At 39.0% G+C, this 26974-nt stretch overlaps 2 protein-coding genes and 2 long non-coding RNA genes across 6 annotated transcripts in view; 3 read left to right on the top strand and 1 right to left on the bottom strand.

Annotated features, from left to right (window-relative positions):
• Positions 1-7770: 7770 nt before the first annotated feature.
• Positions 7771-10417, top strand: LOC120779778. Its single transcript, XM_040112155.1, has 3 exons — positions 7771-7848; positions 9034-10213; positions 10266-10417. Exons 1-3 carry the CDS (start codon positions 7771-7773, stop codon positions 10334-10336), a joined length of 1329 nt encoding a protein of 442 aa, XP_039968089.1. The 3' UTR covers positions 10337-10417.
• Positions 10418-13097: 2680 nt separating this feature from the next.
• LOC120779628 lies at positions 13098-14214 on the top strand. The gene is made up of 2 exons (XM_040111976.1): positions 13098-13683; positions 13748-14214. Exons 1-2 carry the CDS (start codon positions 13300-13302, stop codon positions 14171-14173), a joined length of 810 nt encoding a protein of 269 aa, XP_039967910.1. The 5' UTR covers positions 13098-13299; the 3' UTR covers positions 14174-14214.
• An 803-nt stretch (positions 14215-15017) lies between these two features.
• On the bottom strand, positions 15018-17115 carry LOC120779647. Of its 3 annotated transcripts, XR_005705693.1 has the most exons (3): positions 16710-17115; positions 15163-15561; positions 15018-15104 (listed from the first exon to the last, which is right to left on the bottom strand). It is a non-coding gene; the product is annotated as an uncharacterized LOC120779647 (long non-coding RNA). The 3 variants fall into 3 exon arrangements; XR_005705694.1 differs by lacking the exon at positions 16710-17115 and having other exon boundaries at positions 15160-15978; XR_005705692.1 differs by lacking the exon at positions 16710-17115 and having other exon boundaries at positions 15163-15978.
• LOC120779648 overlaps positions 16857-26974 on the top strand; it is a 12883-nt gene continuing 2765 nt past the window's right edge. The window contains exon 1 of the long non-coding RNA XR_005705695.1: positions 16857-16939. This is a non-coding gene — a long non-coding RNA (uncharacterized LOC120779648). The remainder of the gene's footprint in view (positions 16940-26974) is intronic.

Genomic DNA, 26974 nt, shown 5'->3' with positions numbered 1-26974 from the left:
CCTTAAAAAGTTCTTCTCAAAACTAATTATAAATTGTGACAGTAAGTGAATGGCTATTCTTTATAGTATTTTCTCACTTTGTCAATAGTAAGTATTTATGAAAAGTTATATCCTTATTTTATCTGGTTTATAAAACAAAAACAAGTCGACAATATGCCCACGAGAAAAAGGTCTCAACTTTCTAAAAGTTGCTCCCACGCGAGATTATTCGAAAGTCAACTTCTGAAAATTCAGATGGTCTCGCGAATCAGAGAGTGTATGCGTCGCAATAACGGGCCAACGCCTTGAAACGAATATTACGAACCCCGGGCAAACGAATCTTGCGCCGAACGTTCGCTTCGCTTAGCAAATGTCAGATCATTCCAACTGTACGAACGACAATTGAGTGTTGAACACTCGCAGCGCCTTGCTGATAATAGATTAAGGAACTGGGAAGTGCGTGCCCAGGAATCTAGCGCCGAACACTCGCAGCGACTTAGAGGTAGATAACGGTCGTTAACAACTAGGATGTGTAATAAAATTTTAGCTAACAGATCGGCATTCGGTTACATTCCACATGTTAATTATGCTCTTCAGAACAGCATCCAAATCGGAGCAACAAATAAGGTTAGTCTTAAATGTTTTGCTAAAAAATGGAATGATCAAGCGAAAGGCATGTGCTGCGCGTCTTGGAAAGTTATTCTTTCTAATATCAAAGAGCCACCAGAACCAATAGGAGGCCTTTTGACCAATAATCACACATACTCCGCGCATTTTTTAACAATACACATAGATACAATAGCCTATTTCAGATGACTTCATTTGGGGCGAAAGAAATTAGAAAGGAAAATTTTATGCCCACCTTTAAGATAGAAGGGCAAGTCAACATCTTATAGGTAGCCTTCTACCACCAGCAGGACAAAACCCTCAATTTCTGCAAATTTATTTTATTTCAGAAGCTGATCAACTATTGCAGACCTTATTAAATAGTCACAACGTGTACATACGAAGTTTTAAACATAGTATCGGACTGAACGATCCGGAGACTTTAAAATTAATCATTCACTTTAATCGCACACCTCAGGCAGAACAACGCGGCAGATATAACGCTCTATCCAAAAATGAAGTGGCCGTTCTATTAGTCGACGAAGATAAAGGATCCAAAGATATTGTGCTGCATACTGCGTAGAGACAGAGAACTAAAACGAATGTCGGAATTGCACCGCGCTTACGATCCGTTACAATATCCATTAATATTTGTATCAGGAGACGACGGATATTATGTGACTATTCCTCAACAGAATACCTTACGAAATAAGACGGTGTGCAATATTATGCCTACCGTTTAATGATTAGGCCCAACTGTTTCAGCACACTGCATTATTACAAAGATTTGTTTAATCAGTATTGTGTGGATATGATGGCGAAGATGATGTCAGAAAGGTTAAATTTTATTTGCCGAAACTAAGAAAACCTTAGAGCAGATGACTATATTCATTTGAGACATGCTTTGAACCAAGTGTAAATTCCGTCAATATAGGTCAGCATGTCATCGTGGCGTCATCATTTACTGGGAAGAGTGTACAGCATTCATCCTTTTCAGTCTATATTTTTTACCCCCAGAATTCTACTTCATCATGTACGTGGCCCAACTTTGTTTCAGGAGAGAAGCTTCTATTTCCCAATGTCCATTAAAGCTGAGAGAATTGTTTGTGGTGATATTATTATTTTGTTTCCCCTCGGAACCTGTTAACTTATGGGACACTTTTAGAGACGATTTGTGTGAAGATAACAGGCACATAGCTCAGCACCGAGGTCAAGATTTTGATGTTTATAATGAAGGCTTGATACAGATCGTAAACAAACTTTTAGAATTGAGCGACAAAAATTTAAGAGACTTTGGGTTACATTCACTGAATCCCTCACTACAAAATTTAGTTAATGCCATACCGAGCTTTGTCAACCCAAATGTACCCAAGTTTGTTACAGATGAAAAAAAACATTCGATGCTATTTTTTTTTTGATGCATCTGGCGGAACAGGTAAAACCTTTCCTGCCAATTTACTATTAGCCAAAGTACGACAATCTGAAAGAAAAGCACTGGCAGTTTCGACTTCCGGAATCGGTGCAACTCTATTAAATGGTGGGAAAACTGCTCACTCAACCTTTAAATTACCGTTGGCTGTGTCTTTAGGACACCAATACTATGCGCAATCCGCAAAAATGGTCCATTGGGAAAGCTCTTATAGAACACGTCACTGATTATTTGGTATGAGTGCACCGTGAGCCATAGAGCTCATGTAGAAGCTGTGGATCGCACGTTAAAAGACATCAGAAACTCAAGCAATTTGATGGGGGCGTAGACTTTATGTTGGCTAGAGACTTTCGCCAAACGCTAAAGGTTATAACAAAAGGTACACGTGCCGACGTTATTAAAGCGTGTCTCAAGTCATCACCTTTATGGAAATCAATTGAAGCTCTTCATTTGCGTACAAATATAAGAGCACTCTCAAGAATTGTTGGACAATGAATTGGCACAAATTGTTAACAATCTAGGAATTCTTACAGACACAATCTATACCAATATCGAAAATCTCACAGAAAGAAATTTTGATTGGCTCTGTTCGAGGGCGATAGTGTCACCGAGAAACGACTCAGTAAATGAGATAGATAGAATGATTATGGAAAAAGTACCGGGTCGTTACAAATCTGTTGACACCGTGTTCAACATCGAAGATACCGTGCACTACCCACAAGCATTTTTCATTTTATCAATCCTGGCAGATTGTCACCTCACGAACTGAAATTAAATGGAGGTATTCCCAATATCTTATCGATAAATTTAAGCCCTCCCAGTATGTTAAATGTCACAGTGCTTTTGATAAAGGAATTATGAGACAATGTTATAGTAGCAACAATCATTACAGGGCCTTCGGCCGGACAGCTCGCTCACATTCCGCGAATTTCGATGATTCCGACATATTTGCCTATATCCTTTAAAAGGTTACAAATACCACTGCCAACATAGTGTACAGTGAAACATTAAGATACAAGTTTTGTTAAATAAAAGTAACAACCAATAGAATTAAATAAATTTGAAAGTTTTGATAAATTTAAAATACTGAATTAAATCTATTCAAGTTTACAATGAGTTCCGTAATTTTAGCTTTAATTTTATTAAAAAAAGAAAGCAACGAAGAGAATAAATAAAATATTTGGAGAGATCACAGTAATCCAATTTAAGCCTTAAGGATATTTATAAATGAAATTTTACTTGCAATTACTTGTATGCTTTTTTATAGATTTATATCATATTATCATAATAGAGACGCATTCGGTAAGTTGTCAAATTATGTTTTGTAAATAATTTTAAAATATCTGGATTTTTTTTTCATAAACTTCACCACGAAGGCTCTGGGTCTACCACAGAAGAAATTTCAAATTACGTTCCGGTGTTTTTCTGTGAGGTCTTTGACCTCTCTCTTAGCTGCCACTGTTCCGCTTTCGTATTTCAGGGCCTCATGATGATCACTGAAGTTTCAGCTTTTTTACTTGTGCATCTGGAAACGAACACGGTCATATTATAAGTTGGTGGTATTTCCTTTCCGCTCCTAGTACTTAGCCGCTTCTCCCCATCCCTCTAGCTTCTGATCAGTCTCCACTAGCCAGGATGCTGTTTCCTCGTCTATGCAGTTTATTAGCAGTAACCCAAACTTCAAAAATACCCCCGAGAAGGAAAGAGCATCCTTTCAGCATTTGAGCATCTGATCCATAATGATTTCTTGCAGGATGGTCAACATCTCGGCTTCCGTGACCTCAGCTGGATAATTTTTGGGCAGAACCGCCATTCTGAAGCTTTTTAAGGTATCAGAGTAGCGGCCTGCGCTAGTCTGTTCACCAACTGCCGCTTGTGCTGTTCCTTTCCTTGGAGCAGCCACTTGCGGATGGGAGTGCGCTTTGTACATCTTCCTCTCAAGGGGATTTGGCGTATTTTTCTTGTTTCGTTGGTTTTCAGCGTGACTTTTACTTTTTGAGCGGGCTTGTTTATGCGGGACTACCCGCTACCACATTCGATTCTTTGAAGGGAACCGAGTTAGTTCCCTTGCTTCAGTAACCTGACTTACATTTTACACTTGCTCCACTCATTCCAGCTCTTATTGGGTCACCGAACACTGCTGCACTTTCATACGCCGAAAACGGTGTCGGTCCTTTCACCTATCTTTTTTCGCCGCTTCTGCAGCTGATTGTAGTACACAGCACACTGAGAACTTAGTTGTGGAGAGGAGCTAATTCCTCGGAAAGAGATATCGGATAATGTTTAGTTGTGGAGAGGAACCAATTCCTCGGAAAGAGATATCGGATAATTTTTAGGATATAATTTCCCGAATTCGGAGTTAAAATGGGGTTGTATGCACAGATGAAGTTTATGTCGGAGCGCTAGTACTTGTTTGCTAATATTTTGTAGAGAATTGTATGTGCCAGAGCGTCATTTGAAGCAGACGACGCACACGCGGCATATTAATTTGGTTTGTAAAGTAAAGAAGGAGTACGCAATAATTAGGCGCTGTGTCCTCGCAGAATCAGTTCAAAAAGTGACTTCGATAGGAACAAATCTTACTGTGTTTTAGTAAAATAAAAGTGCAAAGTGTTAAATAATGGAATCGTCGCCATAGATAAATATAGCTGCCGCTGAGTTACGATTTTTTTATATATGTATTTGGAGTTAAAAGTTCCAAAATTCTACTATTTAAAGTAAGTGTTTCTTCGAAGTATAATGAGTTTTGCAGTTATAAAATTAAAACTTGTACTTTTATTTTATATGAAATAGTGCAAAAATAAATTTAATTCAATACAATATTTATATTATGTTCAATTGTGTTTGTGCACACTATAATAAAGGAGTTGCATCCTAACAAATAATATGGGGTATTTTCGATTATTTCCCGTATAACTCCTTTTTGCGTTGATGGCCTTCAGCCGCACATCAAAAATAAAATAAATCACGACGGTCCAACGCCATACCGTCTTCAACTATTTCGCGTTCTCCTCTTTGCGTTAGCGTCATGCGGTCAAGCTCCAAAAAAATAACCAAAATCGATGCAACACCGGGATTTAGTAACAGAAAATACATTCTGAAAGATTTTGTGTTACTCATAACACGATTATGAATTTTTTATTAAAGGTATGATCCTTCCATTTTTTTTTATTTATTTTTGTTCGTTTGCAAAACATGGTAACACTTATAGTTTCCATGCAACCATTTTGTGATGGTATGAATAAATGAATTTCAACCAATGTTAAATATACCTACTTAATACAAAACACGCGTGAAAAAAACGAATTAGTATAAAACTTTACTTTATATATCTTCTTTTTTACTGGCGTGGATACCGATTACGCGGTTATAGTCGAGTTAACAACAGCGCAGCAGTCGCTTCTTCTTTTTGCAACGTGCTGACATTTGGAGACTCCAAGCAAAGCCAGCTCCTTCTTCACCTGGACTTTCCAACCGAGTGGAGGTCTTCCTCGTTCTCTGCTTCTCACGACGGGTACTACGTCAAATACTTTCAGAACTGGAGAACTTTCGTCCATTTGGACAAGCCAGAGTAGCCGCTGTCTTCTAATTCACTGAACTATGTCAATGACGTCGTATATTTCATACAGCTCATCGTTCCATCGAATGCGATATTCGCCGTGACCATTGAGCAAAGAACATAAATCTTCCTCAGAACCTCTCTCGATTCATCAGATGTTGTCATCGACCATGCCTCTGCACCATATAACAGGACGGAAATAATGAATGACTTATAAAGTTTGGTTTTTGTTCGTCGAGAGAGGACTCCACTTCTCATTATCCTACTCAGTCCAAAGTAACAGTTATTCGCAAGAGTTATTCTGTGTTGGATTTCGAGGCTGACGTTATTATTGGTGTTAAAGCTGGTTCCAAATAGACAAAATTAGTGACGTGGGAGCCTAGTCGCGAGTGCGGCGACTCTTTATTTGACGGCAGGAGATTTTCATCTTGCCCTCGTTCACCACCACACCCATTTTCTTTGCTTCCTTGTCCAGTCTGGAGAAAGCAGAACTAACGGCTCGGGTGTTAAGGCCGATGATATCAATATCATCGGTATACGCCAGCAGCTGTACACTCTTATAGAAGATGGTACCGTCAAACGTCAACGTCAGTTTACACCGCCGTATTAGTTTTGCGGGGACACCAAATTCAGACATCGCTGCGTAGAGGCAACTCCTTTTCGTTCTGTCGAAAGCAGCTTTGAAATCGACGAAGAGGTGGTGTGTGTCGACCCTCCTTTCACGGGTCTTTTCCAAAATTCGGCACATGGTTAATATCTTGTCGGTTGTTGATTTTCCAGGTCTGAAGCCACACTGATAAGGTCCAATCAGTTTGTTGACGGTGGGCTTTAATCTTTCACACAATACGCTCAATAAACCTTATACGCGATGTTGAGGAGGCTAATCCCACGGTAGTTGGCGCAGATTGTGGGGTCACCTTTCTTATGGAATTAGACACTTAAATTCCAATCGTTGGGCATGCTTTCGTCCGACCATATTTTAAAAAGAAGCTTATGCATGCTTCTTATCAGTTATTCGCCGCCGAGTGTGAATAACTCGGCCGGCAATACATCGGCCACCGCCGCTTTGTTGTTCTTTAGACGGGTAATTGCTATTCGAATATCTTAATGTTTGAGTAATGGAACGTCTACTCCATCGTCATCGATTGGGGAATCGGGTTCACCTTCTCCTGGCGTTATGCTTTCACTGCCATTCAGCAGGCTGAAGAAGTGTTCTCTCCATAATTTTAGTATGCATGATCGATGCTCACATCGGTTACTAAATCACCTTTTGGGGTTCTACAAGAGTATGCTCCGGTTTTGAAACCTTCTGTTAGTTGCCGCATTTTTTCGTAAAAATTTCGAACATTACCCATGTCGGCCAACTTGCCAAGCTTTTCGTACTCACGCATTTCGGCTTCTCTCTTTTTCTGTCTGCAAATACGTCTAGCTTCTCTTTTCAATTCTCGGTACCTATCCCATCCCGCACGTATTGTGGTCGATCGTAACGTTGCGAGGTGGGCAGTCTGTTTTCTTTCCGCTGCGACACGAAACTCCTCGTCGTACCAGCTGTTCTTTTCCATTTACCGAAAACCGTTGGATTGGGTTGCAGATTTACTTGAAATGGTCCTATCGTTCCCTTTTACCGAGTTCTTGACGAGTGCTCTCAGAGAGTAGGAGTGCAAATCGAGTAGAAAATCGTTCGGCTATCTTTTGTGTTTGCAGTTTCTCGACGTGAACCTTCCTTATGTTTGTTGACGTGCGTTTTTTGCTGCACAGAAGCGGGTGCGAATCTTGGCTGCAACAAAATTGTGGTCCGAGTCGATGTTGGACCTCGGAGCGTACGCACGTCTTGAACACTGGAGTCGTGTCTTGCGTCTATCACTACATGATCGATCTGTTTGGTGGCTTTTCGATCTTGATGTATTTGATGATGCTGGAATATGGTACTACAGATAACCAGCGAAATCGATCAGCATCAACCCATCTGGGGTGTTTCCTCTTGGAGGCTGAATTTACCGACTGTTGTGCCAAAGATAATTTCTTATCCCACCCTAGCGTTAAAGTTCCCAAGCACGATTTTGATATTGTGGCGGGGGCAGATCCAAACGTTCATCTTTGGTCCATCGTCCTTCTCTTCCGTCGCGGCGTGGGCCAAATCAGCGATAAGTTGAAGAACTTCGCTTTGATGCTAATTGTGGCTAGACCACCGGGGAGGATGACGATACTCGGCGTTGAAGTCTCTTTCCACCATGAATCCCACACCGAATTTGCGCTCCTTTATATGGGCACTGTGGTAAATTCCACAAGGACCTTGCCCCATCCATCGCACTCCTTGGACGGCGGGGATGTCAGCCTTCACTTTATTGAGGACATTAACCAACTTGGCAGTGACCATTCTAATTAAGGAACCAGACATTCCAGGTGCATTCGCTTAAATATTTATCCTTAGTACATTTGTCATGGTCGTCATCAAAACGGTGGTCTCCCATCCGAAGCTGTTTGTAATTTTTCATTGAAGGCCGTTTTTTCCGTGGCGCATAGCCAAAGTATTTCTACACTTATGAGTGACGGCAATTTATGAATCACTCAAGAATAGAATAACAGTTGGATTTTACTCACTTGTTCGAAGGGGAAAATAATTTTAATAAGTTCAGAACTATTTTGCTGTAGCATGCTGTATGCTTAAGGGAAGGTGGGGAATGTTGGGGCCCTAGTATAGGTTGACAGCTGCAACCAACTGTCATCGGCTCGTCTCATACTAAGCTCAGTTTCTATATAGCACTCGAGCTGTGAACACGTGTTATAACCTCTCTGCGACAACAAAAAGAAATTCGACACTCCGAAAGTTTTTTTTCAACTCTGTGTACAGTTGATTTTTTTCACATTTTCCAATAAATTCATCCAGGTAAATATGTTTATAATATTAGTTGAGTCTTTAGCCTTCGACACACAAAAGAAATTTTGCACGAATTTACATTGTGTTCATTATCCACCGCCATTTTGCAAATATGAGCGTTTGGGGAATGTCGGGCCACATAGTTTTTTACATTTGACATGCTAACTTCATATATTTGACGTTTATAGGTGATTTTTCGTGCAGAATTTCAACAACACAATAGTTTTTCAACATTTCCTGATAGTTTCGTGCTCCGAAAATTTTTTTTAGTCATTATGCTGCGGTACTATCCCCAACAAGAGAAAATTGTTGATTTCGACAACATTTTGGAAGCGATCAAGTCGGTGAAAATACATCACAACAGCGTTCGACAATCTGCGACGGCACACAAAATTCCGAGGACCAACCTGATGCGTTATATTGCAGCATTTGATGGTGCGAGCATCGACGTTACTACTGCCAATGCCGATGTAATGAAGAATTTGCTGGCTGAAAGCACGACGATGGGCACAAAAACAGTGAGTTCTGCTGGTTTCTTTCTTTTTCTTTCATCGAATAATAAATCATTTTTTTTTATTTCAGATCTTGAATATCGAACAAAAGAAGGCGCTGATAAGCTACATTCTCCAGGCCAACGACATCAACTATGGGATTAGTTTGATGGAGCTTCGTAAGCTCGCGTATGAATTTGCTCGGAAAGTTGGCGCGTCGTATCCGGATCCATGGAACGACAATCAACAGGCGAGTAAGGATTGGCAGTTGGCGTTCATGAAACGCCCCAAAAATTTGTCACTGCGAACACCAGAGCAAGTAAGCCAGAGCCGTGCGAAGCGATTCAACAAAGAGAATGTCGATGCATTCTTTGCCAACCTTTCATCCGTTCTCGGTAAGACGCCGTTTGAACCTCACCGAATATGGAACATGGATGAAACCGGGTGCCCAACCGTGCCAACCAGACCTGTCAAAACCATCGCGCGCAAAGGACAAAAGCAGGTCGGCTCATCAACATCTGCCGAAAAAGGCACCAATGTGTCTTTGGCTTTGGCCGTCAGCGCTAGTGGCCAGTCTATACCGCCATTCTTCCTCTTTCCCCGAGTCAACATGAAAAAGATTTTTATGACTCATGCGAGTCATGGCGCTGTTGGTGTTGCGAACGGTTCTGGTTACATGAACTCTGACGTATTCTCTCAATTCATGCGTCATTTCATCAAGCACACCGGTGCTAATGCCGATTCGCCAACCATGTTGCTGCTGGACAACGACGGTTCGCATTTATCGATCGAGGCGATAGATTTGGCGTTGGGTCATGGCATCACGTTGCTGTCTTTTCCGCCGAAATGCACGCACAAAACGCAGCCGCTAGATGTTGTGGTATTTGCACCATTTAAAGGCATGATGACCGTGAAGCATGATGCATGGAAAAAGTCCAACACTGGTGTCACTTTCGATCTGCATCATGTGCCGCTCCTTGTCGATCAGTGCCTCGATGTTATGTTAACGCCGAAAACCATCAAATCCGGCTTTCGAACAACTGGCATCTACCTGTTCAACCCGCAAATTTTCACTGAAGTTGACTTTGTCGCTTCGGAACTGAGCGGCGAAAATTTGTTCGGTGACGAAGAGAAAGACGCCGACAATCAACGTCGAGTTCTTGCCTCTGGTGATGCCATTGTGACTGCTGCGAATGAGGAGGTGTCAACGTCGGAGGCATCGACAAGCGCCCCAGCTTCAACAAGTGGTGCTGCATCATCGTCGTTGTCTCTTGTTTCGGCTCCACAGCCCGTGATGCATTGAAATCGGTTGGCCCGTTAAAATTGGGCACACCTGCGCCGAAATCAAAACGTGGCCGCAAGACAATGGAGTCAACGATTTTGACATCGCCTGAGGTTGTCGCAGATCTGCGTGACAAGGCCGAAAAAAAGCGGCAAAAATTGACGAAGGCAGCCGATGAACCAGCAGCCAAGAAGCAAAAAAGCCGTGGCAAATCGAAGACGCCACGGAAGGGAAGCCCGTCTCCGACCGAAACCGACATCGAAGGGGACTTCGATTTTTGCACGATTTGCAAGAAAAAGATGCCGAAGCACGAGAATCGTCAAAACACGGCCCATTGCATCGTTTGTGATCGAGGGGTTCACTTGAAATGTGCCGGACCGAACCCGAACACTTACACCTTCATCCACTGCGAGTCGGAATAATTTTTTTCGCCAATTCCTATTTTTCTTATTATTTATGAATCTCTCTTTCATTTCCATTGATAAATAAACGTTTTTCATCGGTAACAATCATGCTTTAATCGATTAGTTTAATCGACTGGCCCACCTTTTTTCAAAATCGCAAAATCAGGTTTTTTGCTCCAATGGCTATAACTTTTAAATTTTTGTAGAATTTTATCAAACCAATGTTATCAAAAGGAAGGTAACGACTCGCAATACAAATCCATGCTTTGGAATTTTCACAAAAAATAACTTATTAACCGAAATCAACCGGTATGCATTATCGTGCAACAAACGCCAACTTTCATCTTCGCGATATTGGGGCCGAACACATCGAATATGGCGCACCAAACGCTTCAAAACTCCATGGTGGAATACCGCATTAACGTTTTGGCCGGGTGGAACAAATTCTTTGGACAATACCCTTGGAATTACAAAAACAAATCAGCATTGTCTTCACTTTTGACTTCTCCATGCGCGATATTTGGGTTTCGGCTCGTCCGGTGCCTTCCATTCAGCACTCTGGGGTTTCGTTTCGGGATCATATTGGAAACACCACGTTTCGTCACCAATCACAATATTGTGAAGGAAGCTTTTGACATTTTTGACCTTTTTAATGATGTCCTTCAAATGTTGGATTCTGGGCAATTTTTGGTCGTCACTATGTGTGGAACAAACCGTGCGCACAAGTTTCGTAAGCCCAAATGTTCGGTCCAAATGCGATAAATCGATGTCTTGGAGATGTTCAATTCCATTTCCATGAATTTCAATGATGATTTCGGCTGATTTTTCATGAATTCCCTCATAGTTTCAATGAAATTTCCGGTGATCACGGATTTTGATTGGCCCACATGTTCATCGTCGTTCATATCCTCACGACCACTTTGAAAACGTTGAAACCACTCGTGCACTCAACTACGGGATAGGCAATCATCGCCATAAACTTGTTTCATCAATTGATCTCTTTGTTCGAAGCTCATTTTCTCACCGATAGCACAAACATACTGACACTTAAAACGCAATAACTTCACTTCCAATCATTGAAATGTCTTGAAACTCTCACTGGACAATTGATAATGATATCAGATTTTAACGCACCAGTCGACATATAGATGGCGCCACGAAAGTCTTGTTTACTTTGGAAAGTTCCTTGCACATGCAAAAGTAAAAATTTCATATCGTGAGCTAAGTAACTGATTTTGTAAGTGTTTTAGTATTAATGATTATTTGCAAACGATGGCTGACATATATACTGATATTTATATATTGTTCATGTTTTTAAGTTGCTATTATATTATGGAGTCTAACGAAGACTTGGAGGAAAAAAATGCTATTCGTATTTATAAACTCAACAAAAAACGAAAGGGCAGAAGTGCAATTGGAGATATGGTTGCAGACATTATTAAAAATGACGGAAGTATATTACTTGACATGGTATCCTGTCGTAATTCCAAAAGAGTTTATAAATGATGTGGCATGCACCTTCAGTCTGAATAGACATAAATGCTTTACATCACACATAAATGAACTGCTCAGACAAAAAATAAGTGAGGATGATAAAAAAATACCTTTAGAAGCTTGCGCTGATTGGGTGGTTGTAGATTGTCGCCCGTTTTCTTCCGTCGAAGGTATAAATTTTTGTGGCTATTGGCACAAAATATGGAAAAAATGTTGATGCCGACGATTTACTCCCGGATCCAACACCCATTTTGCGCAACATAGGAAAAAAGGCGAAAGAATAAAAAAAGGAAAAATTTCTTTTGAAATAACAAAATATGTGAAATCCGGTCACAATTGATTCGTGGCAACAGCCGATTATGTTAAAGCGATTTTTTTTTTTTCTTTCACTTTAAAGAAATCGATGGTTTCATGACTTTCGCGAGAGATTCTTCTAATCGTGTCGTATGAGCGCTTTGCTTTTTCATAAAGCGAATTTAGTTCGACCCTTTTAATTTCTAGGGTATAGACCGATTCATCTTCACTTTGGGTCTGAAGATGGTCTTCCACGAATTCAATTAAATCCGTTGTTGTGATTTTGAAATCTTCCATTTCCATTTTGGGTAAGATATATTTGATTTTTGGGTTAAATGAGAAAAATAAGTCGCGTAGGGTTACGTAAATGTAAGAAAACAAATTTTAAAAACTTTTTGTATAGTGCTTTATTTATTTTCAAAATTTCAAATTAATTTTCTTGCTTTTATCTCGATGGTGTCCGATGGTTAATATTTATGAAATTATTAAATTTCCGATGAATCGTAGCAAAAAAATCGATAAATAAATTTTTGCAGGGGTTTGCACTTTTTCCTACTGGGTCACCTTTTTAATTTCCTACTGGGTATTTGTCTTTTGATGTGCTGTTCGCTAGCAATTTTCATCACCAACAAATATAAAGCAAGGCATACACGTACCAATTATTGTATCAACTTCAACGAGTTGAACAACTGATTGCCACGTGTATGGGGCAGTTGTATGAGTTGTATCAACTGGTTGGATGAACATCAAAATTTTTTGATATTTTGTCAAGTTGGTTGTGTTAGTTGGATCGTGTTTGGGTTGGTCGTGCGATTTCAAACGATTTCGCCATTTTATTTCGGCTGTCAAACAGAGCGCGTTACGGAGAAAATAAAAAATAAAAATGAGTGAATGCGATCGCCAACTCCGCGAATTTAGCGAAGTTTATAAAGCCATGCCGGAGCTGTGGAACAGCAAACTGGACTGCTACAAAAACAAAAATGTACGCCGTAAAAGTTATCAGAAACTTTTGATAGAATTTAAAAAAGTAAAAAACGATGCAGCAATAGACGATATGAAAAAAATGTTGACAAATATGCGTACTTGCTATCGCCGGGAGCTCAAAAAAACGTTACAAAGTGAATCATCTGGTGCAGGAGTTGATGATTCATACATTTCACCTCTGTGGTATTTCGAGGAGCTCGACTTTTTGCGAGACCTGGAAATACGTGTGTCTGGTGTAACATCCATCAGTTCGGATGAAGAGGAAGAAGTGTCCGTTCCCGTGGTATGTTGAAAAAACATTTAAAAGTTTTATTGTTTTTATTTATGATATTATGTTTTTTTCACAGCAATCTTTGAAGAAATTTAAAAAAGGGGCTACCGAAAGAACGGAGTTTCTAAAGAAAGCAACCGAGCATTTGGAGACATCCAAAAAACAATTGGATGAAGCGGAAATTTATGCAAATGCATGGGCTTGCATGTACAGGCAAATGAAACCGGAGCAGCAACTTTTTGCAAAGCAAGCAGTAGACGAAGTGATGCTGTTGGGCCGATTTGGAAAATTATGTTTCAATTATCTGCACAGTCCTTCAAGCTCACCAAATTTAAGTAGTCCGCATGTATCACGAACCAGCTCGCCTTTTTTAAGTAATGACTCGCCACTTTATATTTCAACATCTTCTGGAAGTCCAACTGAATCAACATCACGCTTTTCACATTTTACTTCTTTGCCAACTGGAAGCCCCATACAAGCACAAGTGTTTTTGATTTGTTGAATGACTCCCAATATCAATAAATAAAAACATATTAAGATAGAGTACATACATATATTTTATTTTATTTTTCTCATTTTTTTTTAATTATTTTTTTAATTCATTTTTTATATATTAGTTATAAGAGAATGAATATAAGTTTTATTTAAAGAACACAACCAATTTAACACTATTTTATACATATGTAAATAAAAGGAATTAAAGAGATTTCAGTTTTTTGATAATTTCACAATATTTCAACCTTATTGTTTTGGCCTCATTAGATGCATTTCTAGACAGCGTTGGTTCCATTTCTGACAGCTGAATATTTTCACATTCAAATCGATTTGAGTTTGACTGGCACCGTAAGTAGTTGTGTAAGTAGCAACAGGCAAGAACAACTGTAGTAACTTTTTCAGGACATAAATTTATTGTCGTTTGAGAAGAAGTCGAAAACGCGATGCCAAAATACCAAAAAGCGTTTTCAACTTTAACCCGTGCTGAGCTCAGAGTTTTGTTAAACAGCATTTCATTCTCTGTCAAATTGTTGTGACCAAATGGTTTTAAAACATTTTTCCTCAAAGCGAAAGCCGCATCCGACACAAACACAAAAGGGAGTGAATCTTCGTCTGCAAGCACTGCTTGTGGTTCCGGTAAATTTAAACTTCCACTTTCCAACTTTTTGAAAAATTTCGAATTTCCGAAAACGCCTCCATCGGAAATTTGTCCATTTGCACCTACATCTACCATTAAAAAGTTGGAGTTGCTGTCAACAATTGCCAACAAGACAATACTGAATGCCTTTTTATAATTGAAATAAAATGAACCGGAGTTAGAAGGACGTGAAATATTTATGTATATGCTTTCCATCGAGCGCGCCTAGACAGTTGGGAAACATCGACTTCTCATAAAATTGATCAGCTACAGCCATCCATTGCTCAGGTGTTTTAGGAAGCTAAAAATATATTTTGTGTTAAATAAAATGTATAACTCGGATATTCTTTATATACCACCTTAATTGAGTCTTTTAGAACTTTTATAATAGCCTTGCACGTCTCAATTACAATTTTACCAATCGCTTACGCAGATATTGCTGTTGAAAATTTTAGGTCTTCAAATGAGTTTCACGTAGCCAAAAATCGTAAAGTTATTGCCAAACGATTCTCTGCACTAATTGCTTCTCGCATTATTGTGTCTTCTTTTTCAATAAAAACTTTCACTTTCAAGAGAAGATCATAAAACACTTCATCGCTCATGCGCATGTAATTCTTGTAGTCCTTTGGCTTGGTTTCTCTCAACGTCTTCAAAAGCTTGTTATTTGAAAATTCATTTTTATTTTGCAACCACATTTTACACCATTTTCTTTTTTTTCCAAATTCTTGTTTGCTCCAGTTCTTCTTCTTCCGCTAAAACTTCATTTATAATAATTAAAGCAATAACTTCCGAACTCATGTTTACGCTACGAATTGAATATTCAAAATGAAGTTGGCCTCAAAATTGTATTAAAAGTTGTGTCGTGTGTGGCGACAAGGGCAATTTCTAGCTCAACTCAATCAACCAACTAATTGGTGCGTGTATGCCTTGCATAAGCGAATGGGTGCGCTATTCGTATGTAGGTATGTAGCGGGTGTATATTTATTTAAGTATTGTATTTAATTTTAGTTCAACGAGAAGAATGCAATAGCCGACGGCAAAATATATGCATGTATTTTATTATTGCACTTCTTCTCTTTGGAGCCTTATTACACACGACAACTTTTGTTGCGGCAACTCTTAGTTTATAGGCGAGGGGGCGACGAGGAGAGGAGAATCGCGTCGAGTTTCCAGTGTTCAGCAACTCGCTTTGTGTTCTTATTCGTAGCAGTTCGCTGCGACGTTTTTCGGCATTCGTGTTCTTTCTTTCGTAGTACATAGTTGCATTTGCGTATATTTTTTTGAAATTAATATTTTGAATATATTTAAAAAATTTAATTTCATCTTTTGGTAAGTAATTTGCAAATATGTATACAAATATACATAATATAATATAAATATTTTAGAAAATGGAGTATGACGAAAAATCGAATTAATTAAAGATATTGTGAAATGTATGGAGGAAGCCATACAAATTGATTCAGACGATAGTAAAAAGAGTGATATATCTTTGTTTTAATAAATAAAATGTATTTCTTAATTGACAGAGCTGATTAATATAAGTGATAGAGTGGCCCAAATACCTAAAAGGAAAAAGAGACGACAATGGGTTAAAGTAAAGTGAAAGAGAATGAGAAAAAAACTCGAGCAGAGTTTTGCAAGTTGCTCGTGTGAAGGTAATGGGCGACAGCAAAAGAGAATTGCCCGAGAATTAGCAACTAAAGTTGCCCCATGTAATCGTAGACTTGGTAAATATGTGTATGTATAATTAAAAAGTGCAAATCAAATTTTTGTCAACCCAATAAAACCAATAAGTTATGCTTACGTATTCTTAAGCACACAATTTGACAATTGGGTGTTTTTTAACAAATATGATTTGCACTTTATATTGTATTATTATATTGAAAAATATATGGGTCGCACTTACAAATTTTTTCCGGTTTGTTTTTAGTTATAGTTACTCGTTTGGGTATTTGTTGATTTAGGTTGCAGGCGTTTTGTTTGTTGGGTGCACTCTTTGGGTTGGGTTCTGGAATTCCAACGTTGATGTTGTTGGTGAAATTCCCACGAAGACTTTTCTTTTAATTATCGCGGCTCAATAGGACCAAAAATGTCGGGGTATGTCGACGTAAGGGGCCGATTGCGAATAATTAAAAGGTAATTCGTTTTAGTTCAAACGTTATAAACTTTAATTTAATATACATTTGGGTTATACAAATATGAATGTGTGTGTGTGTAACCAATAATGGTTAAGTGTGTTACTTGTAAATATAAATATGTAATTCTGTGTTAATTTATTTTATTGATGTAACCTGTTGCGAGTTAAATTTCCTTTTTTTTGCGTGCTGGGTTTATTTGGTGGTGGTATCCGTATTGTTTTGTGAAATAATTATAGATTGTACTTGACGTGTACCTTATATGAGAATTGTTCACTTTGTTGTTTAACCGTGTTCACTTGTTATAATTTAAAAGAGATGTAAAAATGTTTTGTGGAATGGCGCACTGTTGCTTTTGTTTGTTCACTTGTGTAGAGACGTCTCACTTCATGTTCGCTTGTGGTTCGCTGTGTTGGCGGGACAATAATGCCTTTTAGGCAAAAAGCGCGGGAAAGTTATTTCTTTTTTGTTTCTCCTTCTGTTTTTGTGTGGGAGGTTGGGGCGGTTGATATTCCTCTGCATTACGCCTCTATTACTTTATGTAATTTGTGGGAGTAATGCAGAGGAGTATTTGTTTGGATTAAACAATCACTATCAATTTAACATTAAAAATATTTAATATTAAATATTTTAAAATTTCAATTTCGATAATTCTATTACACTTTTTCTATTTGTTAAAAAAAATTGCACCGGCTTGTTTAAATATCACTTTTTGCACTACTTATCTTAATATATAGTACTTGTATATATTTCTTGTGTGTGTGTTTAGGTCACTAAAATCCTCTTAAACCCAGCAAAACTTGCGTGACCGAAACTCCAATACATTTACACAATTTTTACTTGTCACTAACACTTCCTCACAAATCTTTGAAATGCGCAAGAAATCAATCCATTGTGTCTTTTGTTCGTCTTATATTATAAGCTCTTAACTCAACATATGTTAAGCAAAAATAAAACAAAAGAAGACAAACAAATTTTTTAGCTGTCAACGCTGGATGTCAAAGCGTACAGCATGATACCGTGAATTTGACGTTTGCTTGTTCGTTGTGACAAATTGAATTCGAAGAAAAAAAGAATTCGGTTACAAACGCGTCGATAGTTGAAAATTGTGCAGATTTGTGTTTGTGCATATTTATTATATTTAAAATAAATATTTAAACCTACGGATATTATAATTGTGTTTCTTTAACTTTTGTGAATATTTTGTGTCTTCAAGATAATATATAATAATATATATAGGGTGAGTAAAACAAATACTAATTCAATATGAAAAAATATACATTTAGTGCATATATGTATGAGCCGGGAAAAAAGGCTTTTAATCTTAGTGCATCTAAATTTATGAAAATTTGTGAAAAAAATGTAAATTATTGTAGCCCGGTCGTCTTTTATTATATTATGTTAAGTTATTTAAAATGAATTTTGATGCTGCCAAATTTTTATTTCTTAATAAGATGGATTCACCAGCGCTTTTTGATGACACCTATTTGGAGGAATGCTCGACAACTTCTTCGACTCCCGTAAAAGGTGCATGTAAATCGTCATTTTAGTTTACAATTCATTTTTACGCATTTGTTATTGTAGAACAATTGACATTTAAACGGAAGAAATTCAACATTTCTGGTTGCTACAACCCAGAGGCAAGCTTCTCAAAACAACAAGGAAACAATTTGGCTGTGGAAGGAAATGGTAATCCAATATATTGTTAAAATGCATAGAAGTATATTTATATATTATTTTTTGTATCTATATAAGAATTTATAGAAATAATTTTTACATTATTAAAAAAATGTCAAAAGATGAATTTAATGTAAATTTAAATAAAATTATTTTATTATTAAAATTAATAAAAAAAATATATTTTATAAAAAAATCTTTATATTTTTGAGTTTCGAACTATAGGTTGAAGGAATGACAAGCGAGTGGTTTACCCACTAGGCTATTGTAAGAGTGCACCGTCACGCTTTCCTGAGAGCAGTTTTGTTGAATTATCCCAAATTTAATGAAAGTGTGAGAAAGAAGGATATAGTTTTATTACAGCAGAAAATATGTGAGCGAGAAGGTGATACAAGATCACATGTATACAAAAGTTTTGGGAGGTTTTTTGATTCGCCCTTAAGAACGTGATAGGAAAAAGTGACAATTAAACCGGCACGCGTTACCGGCATGTCACCAGGTAACATGACCGTCACTGTTCTAACTGAGATGTTCACCTCTTATTGTATTTCAATGTAATGTGCGCTTGTGTAATAAATGTTCACTTATTATAAAAACATTTTGCTCTCCGGGTTCACTTGTATAAAATGTCTAACTGCTGTTGATGGCGGGATAATATGTTTTTGCTATAAAGAAAACGCCGGAAAATTGTATTCTTTTCATTTCTCCTCTTTCGCCTGTTGAGTGAAGTTGGGGCGGTTGTGGCATATACTAAAGACATTATTCGCGCTTCTTGATTTGTGTACTGGAAAGTGAAAGAATCTAGTAGAATTTAAAATTGTGTTATACATATACATTTGTATATATGTATATAGAGTCAACAGGATAGCCTCCGAGTTCATTTATTTTCACACTATGGGCAGAAGTTCTTACAGGATTTGTGTACAGCAAATTTGGTTGCTGTATCTCATCGAGATATCTCAAGTTTTACTCAAGTTACAGCTTGCACGGATAGAGGGACAGATAGACAGTAAACCGAATTTCGACATTTCTCGTGATCCTGCCCATTTATATATGTATATATAACTCTATATCTAACTCTTTTAGGTGATACGTACAACCGTTATGTAGCAAAACTTTAATACGTTAAGTCGAAAAGAATTAAAATTCAATAAACACCAGAAGGTGCACTTAAAGCTTTCTAAGGATGGTCAATAATTCGAGCTGCAGAACTAAACAGAGAAGGTACTATCTTCTATAAGAGTGTACAGCGCGCTGTTAGTTCTGCTTTCTCCAGAATGAATAAGACAGCTAAGCAAATGGGTCTAGTGGTGACCGAGGGCAACACGAAATATCTCCTGTTATCAAACTCGGTTCTTCAAAGTTATGACTGTCAACAGGGACGTGAGAGCCAAGCCGGGCGCGACGACTGTTTATTTGATGACAGGAGATTTTCCGACTTGCCCTCGTTTACTACCGGAGCCATTTGCTTCGCCTCGTTATCCAGTCTGGAGAAATGGAGGATAAAGTAGTGTGTAGAAGTTCACGCAAATGAGGAAAGCCTTCTGAGCGTCTTTCACTTGGGAGTGGCCAGAAACGATTCTTTTACACATTGTTCAAGCAGCTCAGGATTTCCGGTCTCAGACCGAGTATCCTTTGAGTAGCCAAAGAACACCCTTGAAAAGGGAAGCTAAAGTGGAAGGCGAATCATCCCTCCCCAGGGTTGTGGTCTGGGCTTGTGATATACATATCTTACATATTGACAAATATATAAGTTAACACATAATAATTGAATCTACTCTAAACTTTCACAAAATATCCGCATAGGTTGAGCATCCTGTCCGCATTGGTCTACACCGATAACATGACACTAGCTTAACATACATATGTTGCAGGTGGCTGTGTTATGATCAAAATATCCGCTGACAATGAGTTGCTGCGGTAACCTGGGGTCGAATCATTACATCCGTGCACGGATCGGCAAACATACGAAAGAAAATTACGTGATACGTCAATCGTATGCGGAGATTGGCATTATAACATACGATAGCAAACGGATCGTAATGTTTTTCCAATTCACAATAGTTCTTAAATTCCACATTGCTTTGGGTCGTATTTTTAGGTCACAATAGATGTGGAACTGTCAAAACTGTTGCGAAATTTTCAATAAACTAACAAAAACTAATTAAATATGAAAGTGGATCCAACTTTGTTTTATTATTTAAGCTCTAGTGAAAGTGATAGGGATAAAAAATAGTGCGGAGATAGCCAGGAGATCGTATCAATAGCGTAGGTATAAAAAAATCAAATTATGAATCCTCAATAACAAAATTTTCTTTGTAGATGTATCGTTGAACAAAGCATTCTAATCTTAAAAAGACGGTGGAGAATAGGCAAGAGAGGAAGGTATCCCCCCTCCCCAAAATTGGAAAATTTGCTAACGTATGTGAGGCATTACCATCAGGCCAGGTCCTTCTCCACTTGGTCCTTCCAACGGAGTGGAGGTCTTCCTCTTCCTCTGCTTCCCCCGGCGGGTACTGCGTCGAATACTTTCAGAGCTGGAGTGTTTTCGTCCATTCGGACAACATAACCTAGCCAGCGTAGCCGCTGTCTTATAATTCGCTGAACTATGTCGATGTCGTCGTAAATCTCGTACAGCTCATTGTTCCATCGAATGCGGTATTCGCCGTGGCCAACGCGCAAAGGACCATAAATCTTTCGCAGAATTTTCTCTCGAAAACTCGCAACGTCGACTCATCCGTTGTTGACATCGTCCAAGACTCTGCACCATATAGCAGGACGGGAATTATGAGTGACTTATAGAGTTTGGTTTTTGTTTGTCGAGAGAGGACTTTGCTTCTCAATTGCCTGCTCAGTCGGAAGTAGCACCTGTTGGCAAGAGTTATCCTGCGTTGGATTTCTAGGCTGACATTGTTGGTGGTGTTTACGCTGGTTCCAAGATAGACGAAATTATCTACAACTTCAAAGTTATGACTGTCAACAGTGACGTGAGTGCCAAGTCGCGAGCGCGACGACTGTTTGTTTGATGACAGGAGATATTTCGTTTTGCCCTCGTTCACTACCAGACCCATTTTCTGTGCTTCCTTGTCCAGCCTGGAGAAAGCAGAACTAACGGCGCGGGTGTTGTTGATTTTCCAGGTCTGAAGCCACACTGATAAGATCCAATCAGTTTGTTGACGGTGGGCTTTAATCTTTCACACAATACGCTCCATAGAACCTTATATGCGATGTTGAGGAGGCTAATTCCACGGTAGTTGGCGCAGAGTGTGGGGTCTCCTTTTATATGGATTGGGCATAGCACACTTAAATTCCAATCGTTGGGCATGCTTTCGTCCGACCATATTTTACAAAGAAGCTGATGCATGCTCCCTATCAGTTCTTCGCCGCCGTGTTTGAATAGCTCGGCCGGCAATTCGTCGGCCCCTGCCGCTTTGTTGTTCTTCAGGCGGGCAATTGCTATTCGAACTTCTTCATGGTCGGGTAATGGAACGTCTGCTCCATCGTCATCGATTGGGGAATCGGGTTCTCCTTCTCCTGGTGTTGTGCGTTCGCTGCCATTCAGCAGGCTGGAGAAGTGTTCCCTCCATAACTTAAGTATGCTCTGGGCATCAGTGACTAGATCACCTTTGGGGGTTCTACAAGAGTATGCTCCGGTCTTGAAACCTTCTGTAAGCCGCCTAATTTTTTCGTAGGATTTTCAAGCATTACCCCTGTCGGCCAGCTTATCAAGCTCTTCGTACTCACGCATTTCGGCCTCTTTCTTCTTCTGTCAATGCGTCAAATGCGTCTCGCTTCCCTCTTCAACTCTCGGTATCTATCCCATCCCGCACGTGTAGTGGTCGATCGTAACGTTGCGAGGTGGGCAGGCTGTTTTCTCTCCACTGCGACACGACACTCCTCGTCGTACCAGCTTTTTTTTTTGCACTTTCCAAAAACCAATGATTTCGGTTGCAGCTGTACGTAAGGAGTTCGAAATGCCGTCCCACAGTTCTCTAATGCTGAGTGGTTGACGAGTGCTCTCAGAGAGCAGGAGTGCAAGCCGAGTAGAAAATCGTTCGGCTGTCTGTTGTGATTGCAGCTTCTCGACGTCGAACCTTCCGTGTGTTTGTTGGCGTGCGTTTTTTGCTGCACAGAGGCGGGTGCGAATCTTAGCTGCAACAAGAGGTCCGAGTCGATGTTAGGACCTCGGAGCGCACGCACATCTAAAGCACTGGAAACGTGTCTTCCGTCTATCACAACATGATCGATCTGGTGGGCAGTTTTTCGATCCGGAGACAGCCAGGTAGCTTGATGTATCTCCTTATGCTGGAATGTAGTACTACAGATAACCATATTTCGGGCCCCGGGGAAGTCGATCAGCCTCAACCCATTTGGGGATGTTTCCTCGTGGAGGCGGAATTTACCGACCGTAGTGCCAAAGATACCTTCTTTGCCCACCCTGGCGTTAAAGTCGCCAAGCACGATTTTGACATCGTGGCGGGGGCAGCCCTCATAAGTGAGCTCCAAGCTCCAAGTGTAGTAAATGTCACAAGGACCTACTCGTCTCTGTCCTTGTCCCGTCCATCGCATTTCTTTTACGGCAGTGATGTCAGCCTTTATTTTTACGAGGACATCAACCAGCTGGGCAGCGGCACCTTCCCAATTAAGGGACCGGACATTCCAGGTGCATGCCCTGATATCGTTATCCTTATTTCGTTTGCCATGCTCTTCATCAAAAGAGGGTCTCTCATCGGAGGCTGATTGCTAATTTTCATTGGTACTGATTTTTACGTGGCGGGTCCCAAACCCAGCGCTCAACCCTATGTAGGGGATGTTTCGCCTTCTCACTTTAGCTCGCCTTCGAACGGATGTTCGAAGTACATACATATACTTACGTTAAAGTGAAGGTGGTACGTTCAAAGTGGAGTGATCCCTATATACGCGAAAAGAAAATTTAAATGCATATTTACTGTAAACAAAGGTTCTAATATGCGGGAATATACACCCGTCTTACAATTATTTTTTTATGTTGCCTGTATTTTAAACAGGGCTTTTTTGTATGTTGCCTGTTTTTTAAATACAGGACTTTTTGATTTTGGCCGAGCTCTTCACCCGGCTCGAAGGACCAAAATGTAATAACTCAAAAAAGATTATTTATTCCTTACCTCTGGTGGGGGGAAATAAAATAACCTTCATTGAGTGAGAAATATTTCATTCTGATTTTATTGTTAAGTTTTCTTTGCTTATATACAAATTTTTAAAACTATCTTATCTAATTAAATATATGTATGTGTATGTATGTTACAGCACACCACATGGGGTTGTTTTCAACCATACAATGCCATACATGTGTGCGTGTGTGGTCATACAATTTATGTTTTATGGTTTGGGCTGTTTTCAAGTGCACAAGTGCATTTGTAATCAATTGCCCAAACCTAAGTAAATATGTTTATATAACATATCTTGAGTACATGCGTATTACATTTAAATGCATACGTGCCTCATGTATGTATGTACATATGTATATGTGCTGCATATATATGCATGTATATTTATGGGTTTATTTATGTATGTATTAATATATAAATAGATATTTATATTTAGTATAATTTCGGCTTTGCATATAAATAAGCATGTTCAATGATATTTGCACATTTACATCTACATACATTCGAGTGAGTGAAGTGATATTTGCAGCTGCAAATCGTTAAAAACTAAACGAAAGAAATTTAAAAAAAAAAGGAAAATTACCTACAATAAATAAAATATACATACAAATTTATATACGTAACTACATACGTGATAAAGAGTGTGTGCTAAAAACAAAAATAAAATTGTCTACTTACCTGAGCTATCAAATTTCTAAAAAGAATAAAAAGAAATAAGGAGAAGAAACGTGCAGTGTGGTTGCTGAAAAGAAAATCATATAAATACATACATACATATGTACTAATGATTACATTCCCGCTTACCTACCATATTAGAACGTACATACATACATATGTACAAGCGCGTGCAAAAGTAAAGAAAGTGCTTAATTGAAAAAGAGACTAACAAAACATACATAAGTGTAAGGAAACTGGGAAATGGTAGGCACAGTGATTTACAAAAAAATTCCACCAAAGCGTTTGAAACAGTTTCGCTTGAAAGTGCCGTGACAAAAAATAATAGTTATTAAAGTTAAAAGTGCCGTTTTAACGCTATTCTAAAAAACAAAAACAAAAAAAAAAAGAAAACGGTAAGATCTTTAGTGCCGCTACATAAGTATCCGTTAAGTCAAAAGTTCCATGTGAAGTGCCGCAATAGAGCAACAGATAACGTACGTAACGTTTCAACATTTTCATCATCGCCGCTGCTACGCTGCTTCAACGCTACCATCAAACCGCTGCTACCGTCACGCCGCTGCTGCCATCAACGCCGCTGCCGTCGTGGGAATGAGCTGCCGCTGCATTTTGTGCAAAAGGGAAGTGAGCGCCGGCAAACAGCCGACCCACCAGGTAACGAGTGCGGATTATTGAAAGTGGTGCAAACAAACGAAAATTCAAATAAACAACACTTTCAGTTTTTGGCTCCCCTTTTTGTTCACTATATTGACATACATATGTACATTAGGGTGATTCAAAAATGTTTTTTTTTTCAATTGGTACTCGCAAAAATAGGTTCCTAGACACCTCTAAGAAAGCCTCTCCAAATATGAGTTTTTAATTGTAACGGGAAGGTCCTCCGCCTAACGGTTTTCTATTTTTTCTTATTATCAGATAGAAAAATTTATATCTCGCTTCCAACTACTTGAAAAAATATCTTGTAAATTAGGTTTTGTAGGAAATTGAATGCTCTAAAACATGGTCTCCTATGATTTCTTCGTAAACCCAACCGTTAAAAAGATATTAACGGTTGAAGTTTGATTATTTTTGGGAAAATTTTTTATTTCTTATGAATTTTATAACTCATATTCCCTATACATACATATGTACATATTTATATGCACACACAATCATATGGTATATACATAACATAATTTAGCATAAAGCAATAACACACAATAATACTAAACTACCTGCTGTTCAAATCGCTTAGAGCATTCAAGCAAAGGTAGGTAATAAAAAAAAATAGAAAAAAAGTTCACATTTGAACTACTATTCAACTCATATACATAATTACATCTAATATATAAAATTCTCGTGTCACGGTGTACGTTATTGAACTCCTCTCAATATTTTTATTTGTCAAATATTTGAATCATTCAATTTCGGTCGCATGCTTTTTTTATTCCGGCTATTCAAAAAAAAAATTATTGAAAACTATTCAGTGAAAACGTTATTTTTCACATAAAGTGATCAATTACAGATTGAAATTTCTCACGAAGCCACGAAGAGGTCTTGCTAATATCGGTCGGCGTTCCGTTTGCCATCAACGTATGGAACGCGGTCAATCAGCAAGCGATCGTCACGATGTCACAGCACTTACTTTTACTTTTACTTTTGCAATTCATGAACGTTTTCCGACTCTTGTGCGTCTCGCAGTTAATTTGGAGAGTGTATTTCAACCCAGAGAATACAGTACAGCCAGTGGAAAAACCGCCAGCAACAAAATTAACATTGACGAGTTTTTTCTCAACTTTCGTCAGTGACCCGTTTGCGAGAACCTTGCTCTATTCGGAAATACCTTGATATTATACCTGGAATGCATCGTCAAAGAAATAGTTGCGCAGAAAGCAATTCCAACCAGTAGATTAACATCCAGGTGTGTTATCAACTAATGCATTAGGACAAATTTACACAATCCACCCGGTAAACGACGATTGTTTCTACCTTAGGTTGCTATTGATTAATGTGCGCGGTTCAACTTTATTTGAGTCATTGCGTACTGTGAGTGGTACGGTGTGTGCAAATTTTGGAGAAGTAAGCCAGCAAGCCAGGAGGATGGGGTCATGTGTAGAAGTTCACGCAAGTGAGGAAAGTTCTCTGATCGCCACTCACTTGGGAGTGGCCAGAAACGATTCTTTTACATATGACTCAAGCAGCTCACGACTTCCGGTCTTTGACCAAGTATCCTCTGGGTAGCCTAAGAACATCCGTTCTAAGGTGAGCTAAAGTGAGAAGGCGAAACACCCCTGCATAGGGTTGTGCGCTGGGTTTGGGACCCGCCACGTAAAAAGCTCACCCCAATGAAAAACCAAAAGCAGCCTCGGATGAGAGACCCCCTTTTGATGACGACCATGGCAAACGAAAGAAGGACTACGAATTAAGGGCATGCACCTGGAATGTCCGGTCCCTTAATTGGGAAGGTGCCGCTGCCCAGCTGGTTGATGTCCTCGTAAAAACAAAGGCTGACATCACCGCCGTCCAAGAAATGCGATGGACGGGACAAGGACAGAGAC

The sequence above is a fragment of the Bactrocera tryoni genome, unplaced genomic scaffold (genome assembly GCF_016617805.1).
Source record: "Bactrocera tryoni isolate S06 unplaced genomic scaffold, CSIRO_BtryS06_freeze2 scaffold_11, whole genome shotgun sequence".
NCBI lineage: Eukaryota > Metazoa > Arthropoda > Insecta > Diptera > Tephritidae > Bactrocera > Bactrocera tryoni.
This window is presented reverse-complemented; position numbering and strand designations above follow the sequence as displayed.